Source organism: Gadus morhua, chromosome 5 (assembly GCF_902167405.1).
Source record: "Gadus morhua chromosome 5, gadMor3.0, whole genome shotgun sequence".
Classification (NCBI taxonomy): Eukaryota; Metazoa; Chordata; class Actinopteri; order Gadiformes; family Gadidae; genus Gadus; species Gadus morhua.
This window is the reverse complement of record NC_044052.1, coordinates 17,914,968-17,931,129: the sequence shown is the minus strand read 5'-3', so window position 1 is coordinate 17,931,129 and position 16,162 is coordinate 17,914,968. Positions and strand designations below refer to the sequence as shown.

General features: G+C 47.8%; 1 protein-coding gene across 1 annotated transcript in view; it reads right to left on the bottom strand.

Annotated features, from left to right (window-relative positions):
* Nucleotides 1–14,422, bottom strand: part of uggt1 (UDP-glucose glycoprotein glucosyltransferase 1) — a 33,189-nt gene extending 18,767 nt beyond the window's left edge. Inside the window, exons 1-13 of the mRNA XM_030356940.1 lie at nucleotides 14,326–14,422; nucleotides 13,498–13,636; nucleotides 12,900–12,979; nucleotides 11,909–12,039; nucleotides 11,375–11,487; nucleotides 10,652–10,826; nucleotides 8,214–8,310; nucleotides 7,593–7,668; nucleotides 6,515–6,615; nucleotides 4,074–4,173; nucleotides 3,120–3,180; nucleotides 697–788; nucleotides 393–543 (exon numbers count right to left, since the gene is read on the bottom strand). Of these exons, the coding sequence (XP_030212800.1) occupies nucleotides 393–543; nucleotides 697–788; nucleotides 3,120–3,180; nucleotides 4,074–4,173; nucleotides 6,515–6,615; nucleotides 7,593–7,668; nucleotides 8,214–8,310; nucleotides 10,652–10,826; nucleotides 11,375–11,487; nucleotides 11,909–12,039; nucleotides 12,900–12,979; nucleotides 13,498–13,636; nucleotides 14,326–14,359 (1,350 nt within the window). The 5' untranslated portion in view covers nucleotides 14,360–14,422. The remainder of the gene's footprint in view (nucleotides 1–392; nucleotides 544–696; nucleotides 789–3,119; nucleotides 3,181–4,073; nucleotides 4,174–6,514; nucleotides 6,616–7,592; nucleotides 7,669–8,213; nucleotides 8,311–10,651; nucleotides 10,827–11,374; nucleotides 11,488–11,908; nucleotides 12,040–12,899; nucleotides 12,980–13,497; nucleotides 13,637–14,325) is intronic.
* Nucleotides 14,423–16,162: the final 1,740 nt, after the last annotated feature.

Below are 16,162 nucleotides of genomic sequence, written 5' to 3'. Positions count from 1 at the left end.
CGGCGCACAGACAGACAGATGGACAGACAGACGGATGGACGGACAGACAGATAGACAGATAGGGAGACAGGACAGAAAGAAAGACAGACAGATGGAGAGACAGACAGACAGACAGACAGAGAGACAGACAGACGGAGAGACAGACAGACAGACAGACAAAGACAGACAGACAGAGAGGGAGGGAGACAGACAGATAGGGAGACAGGACAGAAAGACAGACAGACGGATTGGAGAGACAGACAGACAGAAATGCAAAAGAGAAGGTGTTTCAGTATAATCACCTATCAGGAGGTATGAAGAGCATGATGAGTATCAGGGGGTAGGATGATTATCAGGGGGTAGAACGAGTATCAGGGCTATGATGAGTACGAAGAACAACCCGGGGTCCTCACGTTGATGGCGGGGTGGCGGATGTCGACGGCGTAGTCCGAGTCCGACGGCTGCACGTTGAGCTTCAGGACGTCGTGGATGTGGGGCGTGTCCACGTGCAGCGAGCGCAGGCCCTCCATCACGGTGGTCTCGCTGCGGAGCACCTCGAACACACTGGGGGAGGGAGACGTCAAAAGATGTAGCGCGAAGCGTAGTGCGTGAGTTCTCCCCCACCCCCCGGCCGCGGCGGTAGGTAGTGCGGCCTGTGTATTTAGCAGGATGGCATAGATGGGCCGCGGTGTTGACTGGACTGCAGTCGGGTTCTACCTGAAGATGTCTTGTGTGTCCAGGTCGATGTGCAGCCCGTTGATGAACAGGGCCGAGTCCCCCGGCTGCAGACCCAGAGAGCCCTTAAATAACTATGGAGGGGGGAGGGAGGGAGGGAGGGAGAGATAGAGGAATATGTATTAGTCAAGGCATTCCGACAGCCTCCAGGTCATGTTCTGCTGCCGTGTCCGGGTTGGACCTGGACGAGCCACGAGCGACAGAGCCGTGAGAGGCTGTTGCCAGGCGGGGCTTGGCCCCCTGACAGACGGTGTCTCCTGGAGGTCAGGGAGAGCAGCACGCAGTCAGGGCCGCTGACACTGACAGCTCTGTATAGAGCAATCAGACTCACGGTTTACACCAGTCTAATTATCAGAGAAACGTGTGTCTATGAAGTGAGAGAAAGTGCCTTTGGGAAGCCTTCAGTGTGCGTGTGTGTGCGTGTGCGTGTGCGTGTGTGTGTGTGTGTGCCTGCGTACACGGACAGGAAAGCTCAGAGTCATTTGGCACAGTCAAATCCCATTACAGAGAAACAAAGACGTCCGATTAATCATTTCTGCCGACGCCACAATCACAACCAGACATGGTTATCACAAATATCATTCATCCTGTTGAAACACTGCAGGAGGCTCGGAGAGAGAGGGAGGGAATGAGGGGGGAATTAGAGGCAGGTAAGATTGAGAGTGAGAGTATGGGAAAGGGAGGGGAACAAAAAAAACATGAGGATTCTAAGGCGCAATTCTATCTGGAGCAAGCGTGCGTCTGGGTTTGTGTGTCGGCTGCACAGCCAAACTAGCGAAAGAGAAAACAACAATATAAAAAAAACTGATGTAATAATGGCTTCCTGTGGAACGCACAAAGGCTCCCTCTAATTACCACACTGCTGCTGTTGTTTGCAACCCGAGGGGGAGGAAGGGACGAGAGGTGAGAAATAAACACTGAGATTGAGAGGAACACAGAGAGAGAGAGAGAGAGACGGAGGGGAGAGGGGGAGAGAAGCCGAGAGAGATGGAGGCAGAGAGAGTGAGCGGGAGAGAGAGTGAGAGAGATAGAGAGGCCGAGAGAGAGGGAGAGGCCAAGGGAGAAACCACGAGAGAGACACAGAGAGACCGAGAGAGAGGCCGAGACGGAGAGACAGAGAGGCGGAGAGACAGAGAGAGAGAGAGAGAGAGAGAGACACAGAGAGAGAGAGACACAGAGAGAGAGAGACACAGAGAGAGAGGCCGAGAGAGAGAGAGAAGGGGTGGGTTAGGCACATCAAGTGTTGGCAACCTAAACTCATTTTCATCGAAGGTGTTGTGTTGCAATTCTTCACACCGTCGGAGTCGCACAAAACCGAAAGCAAACGAAGTTAAACGAACAAAGCGAGAGGTGAAGTTCTGCGGCCCGTTGATGAACAGAGGTAAAGTTAAAAACAAATAAAAACTAAATGGCCCCCAAAAGGAGAGCGAGCTCTCTCCTACCGATATTGCTTTGTGCTGATGGCGGGCCAACGGCTAACGGGGACACAGCGGCGTCGGGGTATAATTACACCATCCATCCCCCCTCCCTGCTCCACCAGTGGATTATATTAGGGAGCGCGCCTCCTTAATCCTTTATTGTAACCTACAATTAAAGACAGCCCCGTCAGCAGCCGGGGAAAGCTGCCGGAACGCTCAATAAAGAGTTGGAACAAGAGCAAGGAGCCAGAAAGGAGGGCAGCCATTTAAACACACAAACAGAGACAGAGAGGTCCATCCAGAGCATTGGGAGAGAGAGACAGGCAGAGAGAGAAAGACGCACACACAGAGAGAGAGACAGGCACACTGAGAGAAAGACGAGAGAGAGACAGACGCAGAGAGAGAGAGAGAGACGCAGAGAGAGAGAGAGAGAGACGCAGAGAGAGAGAGACGCAGAGAGAGAGAGAGAGAGAGGAAAGACGCAGAGAGAGACGCAGAGAGACAGAGAGAGAGAGACAGAGAGACAGAGAGAGAGAGAGAGAGAGAGAGAGAGAGACGCAGAGAGAGACAGAGAGAGAGAGAGAGATCCATCTAGATGATCGGGAGACACACCCACAGCGGGCACTTCTCTGGACAGTAGCGGACACTGAGCCAGGGAAGGATTAATGGGTGGAGTGGGTGGATGAAGGGAGAGATAATGGATGGAGTGAGTGGGCTGATGGAGAGCGAGAGACTGATGGATAGAGAGGGACGGGGGGGGAGATGAAGAGACCGCTGCGGGATAGAGGGAGTGTTGGATGGAAGACGGAGGGAGGGAGGGAGGGAGGGAGGGAGGGAGGGAGGGACAGATGGGGGAGGTAGAGATGGATGAAGAGATGGAAGTGGTAGGGGGAGAAGAGACGCAGAGGATGGGTGGAGGAGAGACAGAAGGAGGGTGGAGGCAACAATGCAGTGAACGTTGTGTGGGAGGAGGCGGCCAAGAGTTACCTTCTGGTTCTCCTCGATCTCTTTGCGGACCTCGGCGCTGACCACCGTCTTGGTGATGGACCTGAGGAGAGGCGCCAGAACCGTTAGCATCCACCAGGAAGACGGGCGCCAAGGGAAGTCACCACATGAGAGGGTGGTGGCGGCGGTGGTAAAGTGAATACAACGAGTCACGGTATGATCGGATAAATGGCTGAGGTTAAAGTGACAACGTGTACGACTTGCTGAAATATATAATAATTACTTGGATTTATATAGCGCCTTTCATAGCACCCAAGGTTGCTTTACAAAAAGGGTCTTGGTGAAAAGGAATTTTGAGGTGCTGTTTGAACATTTGCATATTTATATAAATAGACAAGTTTTTGTACAATTATCTAGCTAGCAACAAAACGCAACATAAATTTCCCTCCTAAACCTCATATTATATTTTAGCTAGTACCACTCTGGCGGTGCTAGCTACATGCTCTGGCACTGCTAGCCTCATGCGCTGGCGATGCTAAGCTACACGCTCTGGCGCTGCTAGCTACATGCTGTGGCTGTGCTAAGCCACATGCTCTGCTGATGCTAGCTACATGCTAGCATGCTATGACTAAAGAGGGGCACAGGTACTAGGATTCCTATTGGTGGATAGTCCCAGCTGAGTGTGGACTAAAGAGGGGAACAGGTACTAGGATTCCTATTGGTGGATAGTCCCAGCTGAGTGAGCACTCCAGAACGTTTTCCTTTGTCTGTTGGTTGTTAAGGATTGATGTTGGCAACCGCCTCAAGAGGGAGCGTTAAAGTTTTTTTACATTCTGCTGAGTAAATGCTAGCCACCGATAGAAGTGCAAATCGTGACTTTATTGATGTGATGGCCAAGCAGTAGTAATTGTTCATTTGACTCCGCTACAACTACCTAATACATCTTTTGACTGTGAAGCAGAGCACACAAAGTGAAGCGTAGTTTAATATGTGTACCTCGCCTTGGTGGGGAAGTTCTGACTCAGGTCTCTCATCACATTCAGGGCTTCTGCAGCCGGGGCTGAGAGGATACGAGCAGCCGTCTGGAAACTCAGATCTGGGAGAGAGGGGGAGAGAGGGGGAGGGAGAGGGAGAGACAGACAGACAGACAGGCAGACAGACAGACAGAGAGACAGACAGAGAGGGACGAGAGAAGGAGTACGTTAGTCAACTCGGGGCTTCAAAGAGGAAGCTTTTCAGGGAAAAACAGTAGCACCATGGCTAGACGAGAAGAGGAAAGAAAAGGTTATTGCAAAGTGCAGAGTGCAATATCGGCAGTAGGCGTAGGCGGCAATGTGGGGAATATAAAAAGAACCCTTAAAAAAGGATGAAACTCTGCCGCGAGGAACACATCATCCCCTCGTAAAGTTCACAGAACATATGAGAAAGGCTGGTCGGGGCACAGGGGGGGGAAATATAATCAAAAAACAATCCAGAGGAGCTTGGGGGGAAGGAGCTGTTCACATGTGTTATTATTTGCAGCAAGGAGGAACAGAGGAGGAGAGAAGGGGAGGCAAGGAGGTGACGGAGGAGGAGGAGGAGAGGAGGCAAGGAGGTGACGGAGGAGGAGGAGGAGGAGAGGAGGTGGGGCTGAACGATTGATCGGATTCAAATCGAAATCACAATCTAATGGAACACGATATGCAAATCGCAAAGGCTTCATTTTAAATAAATAAAGAAGTTATAATATCAATTCATGTCAGCACATCGGCCTGAGCTAAAGGAAAGAGCAGTTCATATGTCGACTGCTTCCCATGTAGTGTTGGTCCTACTAAAGCATGATTTATTGCTTGTTTAGTGAATAACACAGAACATAAGGAACTTAATAAATTAAAATAAAAACTGCATATTAAATCGCAATCCCAATATTGGTAAAAAATAGGGTTAAGTTGTATTATTTCGAAATCGTTCAGCCCTAAGAGGAGTTGGGGTTAGGAGGAGAGGAGGGGGAGGAGGAGGAGGGTTAAGGAGGTAAAGACGAGAAGAGGAAGAGAGTGTAGGAGAAGAGGATGCGAGTTGAGAAGTAGGCAAGGAGAGGAGGATGCGAACAGAGGAGAGAGGAGAGAGGAGCAGAAGTTGTATTCAGGACTATGCAGCAGGACTATCTAAGCAGTGCTGTAGCGGCAGTGATGGCTGGCCCCTGGGGGCCAGGCACTGGCTCCAGCGTCTCTGTAAACAGCCTGAGCTAATGAGACCCAGTGGGTTTGGAGATAACGACGGCAGCCATGACAGTGGGCTTCCTTCCCCCCACCAAACGTCTACCGCTTATCTCTTCTGTTTAGAGGCCAAACACTGGTGCAATGGTCAGCAACTGGATTAAACTATTCTATCTCTATCTCTTCTGTTTAGAGGCCTACCACTTCTACAATGCTTATGTGACTTGATTCAACCAACATCTATCACCGTCTACAGAGATATGTATATAGATATTTTTATATTTATTGATTATGTGCTAAACTGTATTTATTTAAAACATAGATTTTTTAAAAATGTTTTATGAAGGAAAAACAATGGTTAAATGTCTGTAATCCTGCATTATTGATGTAGGAAATCAAATGTATAATTTTTTTTAATCTTCGATTTTGTCTCGTCAAATGGATTGTGATTGGAATTTCTGTTTGTCTTTGACAAGACGAACCAAAGAGTCATCGCTCCTTCAGCGTTTGATGCACAACACTATACACTGAACAAGTTGGCTAGCGGTGTCAACCAGAGTCTGAAAATTATGAGGTATTTCATATTTTGCAGAAAAACGTTTGTGTGGCACTTTGGTGGACCGAGACAAGCAGTTAGATAGGAAAGGTCCATAGAAACAAGGGCCTCTTATAAGAGACCTACAGCCAATGAGACCTACAGCCTATCACAGCAATGAGACCTACAGCCAATCACAGCAATGAGACCTACAGCCAATCACAACCATAAGACCTAAAGCCAATCACAGCAATGAGACCTACAGCGAAACACAACGATAATACCTGCCGCCAATCACAGCATTGAGACCTACAGCCAATCACAGCAATAAGACCTACAGTCAATCACAGCATTGAGACCTACAGCCAATCACAGCAATAAGACCTACAGTCAATCACAGCATTGAGACCTACAGCCAATCACAGCGATAATACCTACAACCAATCACAGCAATGGGACCTACAACCAATCATAGCAATAAATCGTGTGACAGTAAGCTGAAGTTATATTCGGGAGGCAAGGCAAACACATCTTTCTTATTACAGGTGCTTTAAGTGAAGTTACTTGTTCTTCTTTTAGAGGAAATATACCCCCCCCCCTCCACCTCACTGATGAGGGAGACGCAATAAGAAACAGATGAAAGGAGAAGATGGGAAAAGAAGAGTATCAAAAAAGAAGCGGAGACAGAAGATGGACGAAAGGCCAACCTTGCATCTGCCAGACTTTGAGGGGAGCCATCTCATTGGTGCTCTCCACCAGGTGTTTCCTCAGCTCCTTCAGCTGCTCCTTGATCTCTGGATACAGCGTCCTGGAGACAGAGAGACACAGCGGGAAACGGATGAGACAGAGACAGAGAGCGAGAGAGGGAGAAGGCCATGGCCACAATGACAGCGAGAGAGATACATGGATGTAAGCGGAAAACAAAAAGAGAAAAAGAGATAGGCGTGAGTGTAAGGATGAAACCAAAGGGAAGGGCGAAAGAAAGGAGGAGCAGGGAGAGGGAGAGGTAGAGAGAGGGGAAGATGGAGACAGAGGAGACAAATGAATAAGGAAATAGGACCAGACAGACGAGAGGCGAGAGAGACAGAAGAGACAGAATAAAGAGGTTTAAAAGATGGGACGGGCAGTAAGGAAATTAAGAAGGACAAAGCATGATGGAGAAACGGAGAGACAGACAAACACTAAAGAAACATTGGTAATAAAAACAGCAGGAGACATTGTTGCCTCAGATTGATGGATCACTGTAACTAGAATAAATGACTGGATATCAATTCCTAAACAGATAAGGAAACAGTTGCTGCCGGAAGGGTTAGCCTAACCCCAACCCAACCCTAACCCACAGAGGGCAGAACAGGGGGAGGAAACGGCTACATGATGTGATTACAGACAGACGGAGAGTGAGCGAGAGAGAGAGACTGACAGACACAGATAGAGAGAGACAGAGTCAGACAGAGGGTGACAGACAGAGCGAGCCGGAGAGTGACAGAAACAGATAAAGCTAGAGAGAGTGACAGAGAGAGAGAGACTTAGAGAGTGAGAGCGAATAAGGGGGGGAAAAAGACTGAATGTGATCGAGACGGAGACAAAGTGAGAGAGAGAGAAAGAGCAAATAAGGACGAAAATGACTGCATGATGTTATGAGAAAGAGGGACAGACAGACAAAGAGAGACAGACAGACGGAGACTACCGCCCACACAGGACGAGTGCAGTTAGTTGGAAGGGGTTCAGCTGCTGATTATTCATGGTGACTGGGTGGGGGGGGGGGGTGGGGGGTTCACAACTCACTTGAGCTTTCCAAAGAGGAACCCCTGGACCTCGTCCACTGGGTCGTTCTCGATCATGGTGGCGTTCACCTCCGCCCCTGGAGACCACAGATCAATTTGAAACACACCCCGAGGCAAACCCCAGAACACACCGTCCCCCTCTCTGTGCGTGCGAGAGATGTTCCGATACCACCAGTAAGGCGATCCCGAGAATATGCCGATACAGCTTCTAGCATTGTTACTACCAAATGCACAAGTCGGTTCACTTCCTGTCGAGAAAATATTTTTTTCAGAGCTAGAACATTTACATTTATAATCTGGAATTAGAAGAATACATTTGCATTCTTGTAGTTTAGCGTGAGCATCCATGTTTTTTCCGACTAGGTAGCTCGAACGCACGTCGGTCGGAGATTACACGCTTCCCATTCCAACTTTCAACCTCCGGCGACCGCTGACGAACGCAGCATTACACCGCCGTGTTTCAGACGTTCTCTGCCTGGGAAGTAAAGGAGCTAGTCCTGTGATGGTATCGGATCGCTGTACGGACTTGCGCAATCGCCAATATCCAATACTGCATTTTAGGCTGTATAGGAGGAATTTCCGATACTGGTATCGGCATCGGAACAACTCTACGTGCATGTACCTTGGACCTGGGTGTCGTCCTTTGCCTTGTACTCCTGGCTCTTGATGGCCAGCTCCACGCCGTACCCAGAGAGGAACACCTTGTTAGGGCTGGGTTTCTGTGGGAGGGGGGCCAACATCACTACTTAACAACCAGCAGCCAGAAAAAAGGAAAGTCCCAGCTGGAGTCCACTCAGCTAGATGGATCAGTTTCTGAAAGGATTACATCCATCCTACACATTATTTTAACCAAAAACCCTCATTTCAGTTAAGGCTGTATTAGGCATTGAAAATGTACAGGTATTGCACTTTTTTTGAAATATATATTGATTGAGAAAGAGATGTGTTCTCTTTCATCATAAATTGATGATATTTAGTCTTCAGCAGACGCTCACATCCAAAACGACTTGAAGCGTGAATAGGTAAACGCCATGAGGCAGCAGGCGTGAGTCATGGCGTCTCGCTCAAGGTTGCCCATCAGACCCATGTGGACGCCACCCTGACAACAACAGCTGAGTCCAGTAGCTTGACATTTGATACGCTGTTCTCCTCTCTCGACAGCCAGTCCTACTTTCACATTAACATTTAGGGTATTGAGCAGACGCTTTTATCCAAAGCGACTGGCAATGAGTACATTTGTCAAAAGAAGGAGTAAGACTATATCACTGTCGGTAGTCAGGTTGTTCATAGAACCTATTGCCAAGCACTAACAACCGCTAGGTTAACCCCTTCCCCGTATACAACGAAGACACCTAGCATAGGATTCTACACAATGCCAAGTGCTATTTTGAAGTGCAAGGATGTTAGATGCCTAAACAGAGAGCACCTATCCTACAGGTTACAAGTCAGGGAGGACCAGCTGTTGCAGGCTAATGGAAAAGAACGCTAATGGAGCCTAATGACTCCCCCCCCCCCCCCCCCCGTGTGGACGGAGGGCGGGGGGGACAGGGTGTCACCCATGGCCTGCCCGGGAAACCAGACAGATGGGGAGGAATATTTATCATAATTAAATGAGGAACTGATCGTGCGTGAGCTTGGATGTCGTTGCGGGAGCGGCGGGCTGTGTTGGGCTTCCAGAGAAGAAGAACAGGGTCTCTGCACCACGGTGTCTGCGGCCTCCAGCCCCCGTGAGCCTAACCACCACTTACTTAACAATAGCAGGTTTTACTCACTTACTGTCACTTTGGATAACGGCGTCTATGAATTACGAGAGGGGCAGATATTCCTGTTGGGGTCAGGTTTTGAAAAGGTGGCCCCTCTATAAACCTTTTGTCGTCTACATTATCCATTTTTATTCCTCACCGTGACAAATTGCTTCATTTCGTTTAACCCTCGTTCAGATAAATGTTATTCGTAATAATACAGATTTCTTTTTAAATACCGATGCCAATTTTTTTTGTTGCTGGAGAGTTGAGCCTCCTTTGGAATATGAAGAAAAATCAGAGAATGAAATTGATTTAATTTTTTCTTCACATCGCTAACCAATAAATAATGAACTGCACTTCTGCATCAGTAATGAAATTCAGAATAAGATGTTGTCAGCCATGTTGGACTACAGCTGAAGTCCTCTAGGATGCAGGGTCACTCACAGCCTGGTAATGGGTTAGGATCACTCACAGTCAGGTCATGGGTTAGGTTCATCCGAGCCAGGTAATGGGTTAGGGTCAGGGTCACTCACAGCCAGGTCATGGGTTAGGGTCAGGGTCACTCACAGCCAGGTAATGGGTTAGGGTCAGTGTCACTTACAGCCAGGTCATGGGTTAGGGTCAGGGTCACTCACAGCCAGGTCATGGGTTAGGGTCAGGGTCACTCACAGCCAGGTCATGGGTTAGGGTCAGGGTCACTCACAGCCAGGTCATGGGTTAGGGTCAGGGTCACTCACAGCCAGGTAATGGGTTAGGGTCAGGGTCACTTACAGCCAGGTCATGGGTTAGGGTCAGGGTCACTTACAGCCAGGTAATGGGTTAGGGTCAGGGTCACTCACAGCCAGGTAATGGGTTAGGGTCAGGATCACTCACAGCCAGGTCATGGGTTAGGGTCAGGGTCACTCACAGCCAGGTAATGGGTTAGGGTCAGGGTCACTCACAGCCAGGTCATGGGTTAGGGTCAGGGTCACTCACAGCCAGGTAATGGGTTAGGGTCAGGGTCACTCACAGCCAGGTCATGGGTTAGGGTCAGGGTCACTCACAGCCAGGTAATGGGTTAGGGTCAGGGTCACTTACAGCCAGGTAATGGGTTAGGGTCAGGGTCACTTACAGCCAGGTAATGGGTTAGGGTCAGGGTCACTTACAGCCAGGTAATGGGTTAGGGTCAGGGTCACTTACAGCCAGGTCATGGGTTAGGGTCAGGGTCACTCACAGCCAGGTCATGGGTTAGGGTCAGGGTCACTCACAGCCAGGTAATGGGTTAGGGTCAGGGTCACTCACAGCCAGGTCATGGGTTAGGGTCAGGGTCACTTACAGCCAGGTAATGGCGGAGGACGTACAGCGCCCGTCCGTCCTGGGCCTGGGCCTGGGCCGCCCGGTGGAGGCTGCTGAACGCTGGCGAGCCGACCTCGGCGTACAGGATGACCACTGGGGCGTCCGGGTTGGACCCGGGGAACCTGTGGTCGCCCTTGAAGAGGAACGGCTTCGGCCTGGAAGGGACAGGAGGAAGTGGAGACCTCAGTCAATCAACCAGACGGGCTTTTATTGCACTGATGTTGTTAAACAGGGCTGGAGTTAAGATTTAAGAGCCATTTATAATATAATAAACTATTAAATGTAGACATAATATATTTTAATTGCACCAATATAGTTAAAAAGGGGTTGAAATTAAGAGCTATTATTATTATATTATTAATAATATAACACGTTATATATATATTACATTTTTTGTATTGAGTGCTATTAGTAATAAACGTCTTAACCATCTTCCAGCACTAATTGAGTGACATGTTCTCTGTATGAGCCCTTTATATTCTACAACAGTTCCGCCTCCTTTCTGACCAATAAGGGCATCTCTCCTCTGATTGGCTCAGGGAATCCATCTCAGCGGTCCTTATCTGGTTAGGATAAGGATAGGAGACTCTATCTGGTTGATTAAGTTAAGTTCTTGGTCTCTCTCTACATCTCTGGACCCCCCCCGCCCCCCAGGCCCTGAGGTGCTTGATGGGGGTGACCTCGGTGTCCCCCCGTGTCTCACCTGGTGGGGGCTGTTTCCAAGAGCCCCTCCAGGTCTTGGGCGTCGCACGCCTTGAGCCCGTGAACGCTGAAGAACGCCGCGCAGCCGGGAGGCGGGGGCTCGTTGGATGCGATCTGGAGGGGGGGGCCAAAAGAGCAGTAGTTCACACACACACACACACACACACACACACACACATAATGCGAAACATAGTAACACATAGATGTATTGTATTTATGTACGCACTTATTGTAAGTTGTACATCCTTGCACTTAGTTATGTTTTACTTAGCATTGTGTAGCATACTATCGTAGCTGCCTTTGTTGTATAAGGGGAATGGCTTAACCTAGAGATTGTTAGGGCGATATGTTGCTTCTCCTTTTGCTGACAAATGTACTTATTGTGAAAAGCGTCTGCTAAAGGCCATAAATCGACATACACACAGACATTATTATACCCGTCTATAAAGACATGCAGACATGATATACGAGTTCAGAAACGCCGCACGCGAACACACACGCGTACACACACACACACACACACACACACACCTACCTGCTGGAAGGAGTGCACAGTAGCCGAGTAGGCCCGGAGAGAGAGGGCGAACTTCAGCATGTTGAGGTGGACGGAGCTCAGGAGGGCACCCGCCCTCTTCAGGATCATCTGATAGTAGGCCTGCTCTGTGTCTGGAAGGAGGTCCCACACACAGCATGACTGGGAGATGAGCTTAGACCCAGAGCACGATGCGAACGACACACACTGCTGCGACTGCAGGTTTGTGTTCTTTCGGTGACGTCGGACTAGCTTTACCGGGGTGGTCTGACGCCACGACCAAGGGGCAGTGGCGGCGTGGTTTGTGTGGAGCTCTGTCTGGACAGCAGTGGACTAGGGTGTGTGCGAGAAAATGGGGCATTTCAGACACGCGTGTGTGGATGGTGAAGCGCCGTCTGAGCAGCGTTTTATTTAATATCCGCGTCCGACTGAGGGTTAAGCTTCTCGGGACACCTTCAGAAATACGCTACGGTGTGTGGTGCATTTCATACAGAACACAGCGCTTATTATAATACTTATAAACGGTTAGACATCGACGGTACTAAAAAGGTATCAAAGATTGGCGTGGGTCGTGACCTCAGGGATAACAACCGGCCAAAATGTTTTTTTGTTTTTTTTTCAATTCCATCTGAAAAAGTGTTTCTTTAAAAACATACAAAGACTCAAATGATCGGTTGTCACAAGCAAATGAACGCTAATTACTTAACAAAAAACACATATGGACACTGGGACACTGCTATAACTACTATTACGAGCAAATGTTGATCAGGTTAAAACGATTTGTGTGTAGAAGCAGATGCAGCAAGATGGAAATAGCTGGGGTCAGAAACAGAGCGAAAAGATAGAGATCCCTAGGCTAACCATATGTTTTAGTGTCTCTAGTGTTCTCTGGGCCAGGAACATCGGAATCAGCAGAATCACAGCTGATCACAGCAACCCTGGAACCAGTGGAAAGTGAGACAACAGAGTTCAGCGTGTCATAGGGAGGTTTTACCATCATGTTCTCCTTCTGTGTTCTGATTGGCCTCCACAAAGTCCCAGAACTTCTCCTGGCTTTCTTCAGCCAGGAACTCACTGAGGAAGAGGAGGACGAAGAAGAGCAGCCATCAGATACTGAGGTTTGTGATGTGTTGAACACGAATAACAATGCTTCAGGTCCGACCATGTTAGTTGGTTTGTTAAGAATATTAAATGACCTGATCTAAAGATCAAAGATAAGATAAGGCATATTTCATTGAGTACACCGGAAATTAGGGTCCAACAGTATAAAGTACAAGACAGTGCACAAGACGGAACACAATATATAAATAAACCATTCATGAAAAAATAAATAACGATTTGATTTAGACAAAGACAGTTGAGGTCGACGTTATTGCAAGTATTTGACACATACTTTAAACTATACATTATGAACCAAATTCACCATTAGACAAAAGTGTTGAAGTGAACTAAATTGGGAGTCTTACACCCTGACCCCTAGACTATGCTGACCCTAGGTTATGTCATAAGTTATGTCATCATGGGGATGTGCCCAGTGAGGACAGAGAGGAGAGGACAGGGTGCAGGGTCTGCCTGGGGGTGCATGGGGGTACCTGGCTTCCATAAGCAGCGGAGTGGCTGTCCACTTAGTGGTGAGGGTGGTGGTCACAGCCTTTGAATCTGCACTGCCAGACACCAATGACAGCATGGACAGCAGGGACACCCACAGCAACCACATTCTTAGACGTGTACCTGTGCGCGAAGGAGTCAAGTCAAGTGGATGACTGTTAATCGCAGTTACAATCTCTAAAGGGCCCAAAAGAATAATGAACGAATGGCAAACGAGTGGATACCCTTTTAGATGGGTAACAAAGCTAATATTGTATGGCTGTTTACCATAATGTAGAAAATAAAAAATGGGACATATGATCTTTAACGAAAGGCACAAGTCATATGACAGCTTCGTTGTACGTTTAGAGACTCGTTTTGGTTGCAAGTGGTTTGTCTAGGCGGGTCTTGTTATTAAAAAGAAAGCAGCATAAGCTCCGTCCAATGGGAGCTTTCAGCGTGGCTCCACCGTCCAGTCAGCTTTCAGTACAGATAGTTCCGGGTACAATTCACACAGAGCTGTCATGCTAGTCATAAAGACTGTTATACACACTGTCAATGTCATTCGTAAGGAGTTTAATAGGTCACTCTTCTTACGGATCGGTGGCGGTCACCACATACGACATAATTAACTCGGAGGCTGAAATCGAGCGATGAGGTGCTCATGTTAGGCAATGAAACACTGCAGCTAGCTGCACACACGCTAATCATTTGGCTCGGGTTCTGTCTTTGGTAAACGCAACATCACGCACACCAATATATTAATTTAGACGAAAGGCGACTGATTCCTCAAAGTGCAACACATTGGTAAGGAAGCGAACATAAAAGCTTACCAAAGCCGGCTTGGCGGAGTCCTGCTGCAGCCATGATCCAAGCCGAGTGGGAGGGTCCTCTCGCTGGGTTAGGGTATGCGTCACGTTGCCTGCTCAAAATGCACCATCTTTCGTCACTAGATGGTGCATTTTGAACAGGTTCATTTTGAATAGGCTAGATACTCGTGAGAATGGATGGGAATTGGCTGGAAATGAAATATATAAACGAAATAGCTCAACAAAAATAGGCTTGACCAAAAACGATATTTCCGCAGTTGTGTCGTTTGATTCAAGTTATGCAAAACATATCCCCTACAGTCTGCTGTTAGTTGATGCCAAACTATCATTAAAATAGACTGGGATCGTTTTGGTTACCTTATAAACATAAGCTAATGATGAATAAATATATTCATCATTATAAATATATATATACATACACTGGAATGTAGTTAAAATTAAATGGGATCGCTTTGTTTATCTTATAAACAAGCATTATACATGTGTGTATATATATATATATATATATATATATATATATATATATATATATATATATATATATATATATATATATTCGGAATGTAGTTAAATAATAAGAAACAAAATGCAGCCTAAACATTATCGACAGTTAACACATGAATGATCTTTTAATTGAGTTAGATATGGTATACTTTCACAACCTCTGCAGTAGATGAAGTGTTGTGAGGTTGCAGACTGGTGAGGCTGCCTACCTGTGGTTGGGTTGAGGACGAAGGGACCCCTATTCCCAGGGCCGAAGGATATGGCTCTTGGCTTTTCATTGACTCGCTCTGCAGCCTAAATTAAATTGGTGGTCAGAGGATCCTCCTGAGAGCAGTTTCATGGTTTGATTTAACATTATATATATATATATATATATTATATACAGGCGATATAAAAAACCCATGCTAGTAATTATCCTGTTTGATCTGACCTTCACGATAAAGCATGGACCGTCTGGTTTGTAGGCCTACATGTAAACGCACACAAGCCTACACACACACACACACACACACACACGCACACGCACTCAATCACACAGACACGCACTCAATCACTCACTAAAGCACACACACACACGCTGGCACACACAGACACGCAAACACACAGGATGTGTACGTGCACACGCATGCACGTACACACGTTTTCTCTCATGCATGCACACACACACACACACACACACACACACACACACACACTGGGCCTGTTTGTCTGTCAAGAAGGGACATCTTGAGATGAGTTATGGCAGGTGAATGTCTTCCTCCACGGGGTCAAAAACAAAATAGCTAACCTCAGGTGTTGGCCCCTCCCCCTCCCCCCGGACTGTCACACGTCAGCCATTTTGGAGGTTAGACGCCTCGGCAGGGGAACCAAAACGACCTCAATTAAACCTCCATTAATATTAATACACTTTGGCGTTTCACGTGAGTTCCCGCTAATTAAATGTGTCCCTGGCGGTATAATGGGGGTCAGTTGGGGTCACCGACATAAAGCTAATTCACAACATGGCCGCCGCCAAACAAATCGCTGGCCCCAAGTACATCAACAGTCTGGGCCTCCAGCCATCAGCCCGTATTTATTCAACCTGATAGGTGCAGTGCTATTAGTATTAGCATGTAAATCTCTCCGTTCCTTTGTTTGTTTGGTTCAATGCCATGTGTTGGTGCTTACGTCCTTATTGTATCGCGCCGGCTGGCTTTAGTAAAACTGTAAACACCAGATCTGGCGCGCAGCCGGTCCGAGTGTTGTGGGGTGTGTGTCGGCCGCTCCCCTGGACCAGCCTTTAGAGTTCCGATAGTTTACACGCACGCACGCACGCACACACGCGCGCACAGTCCCG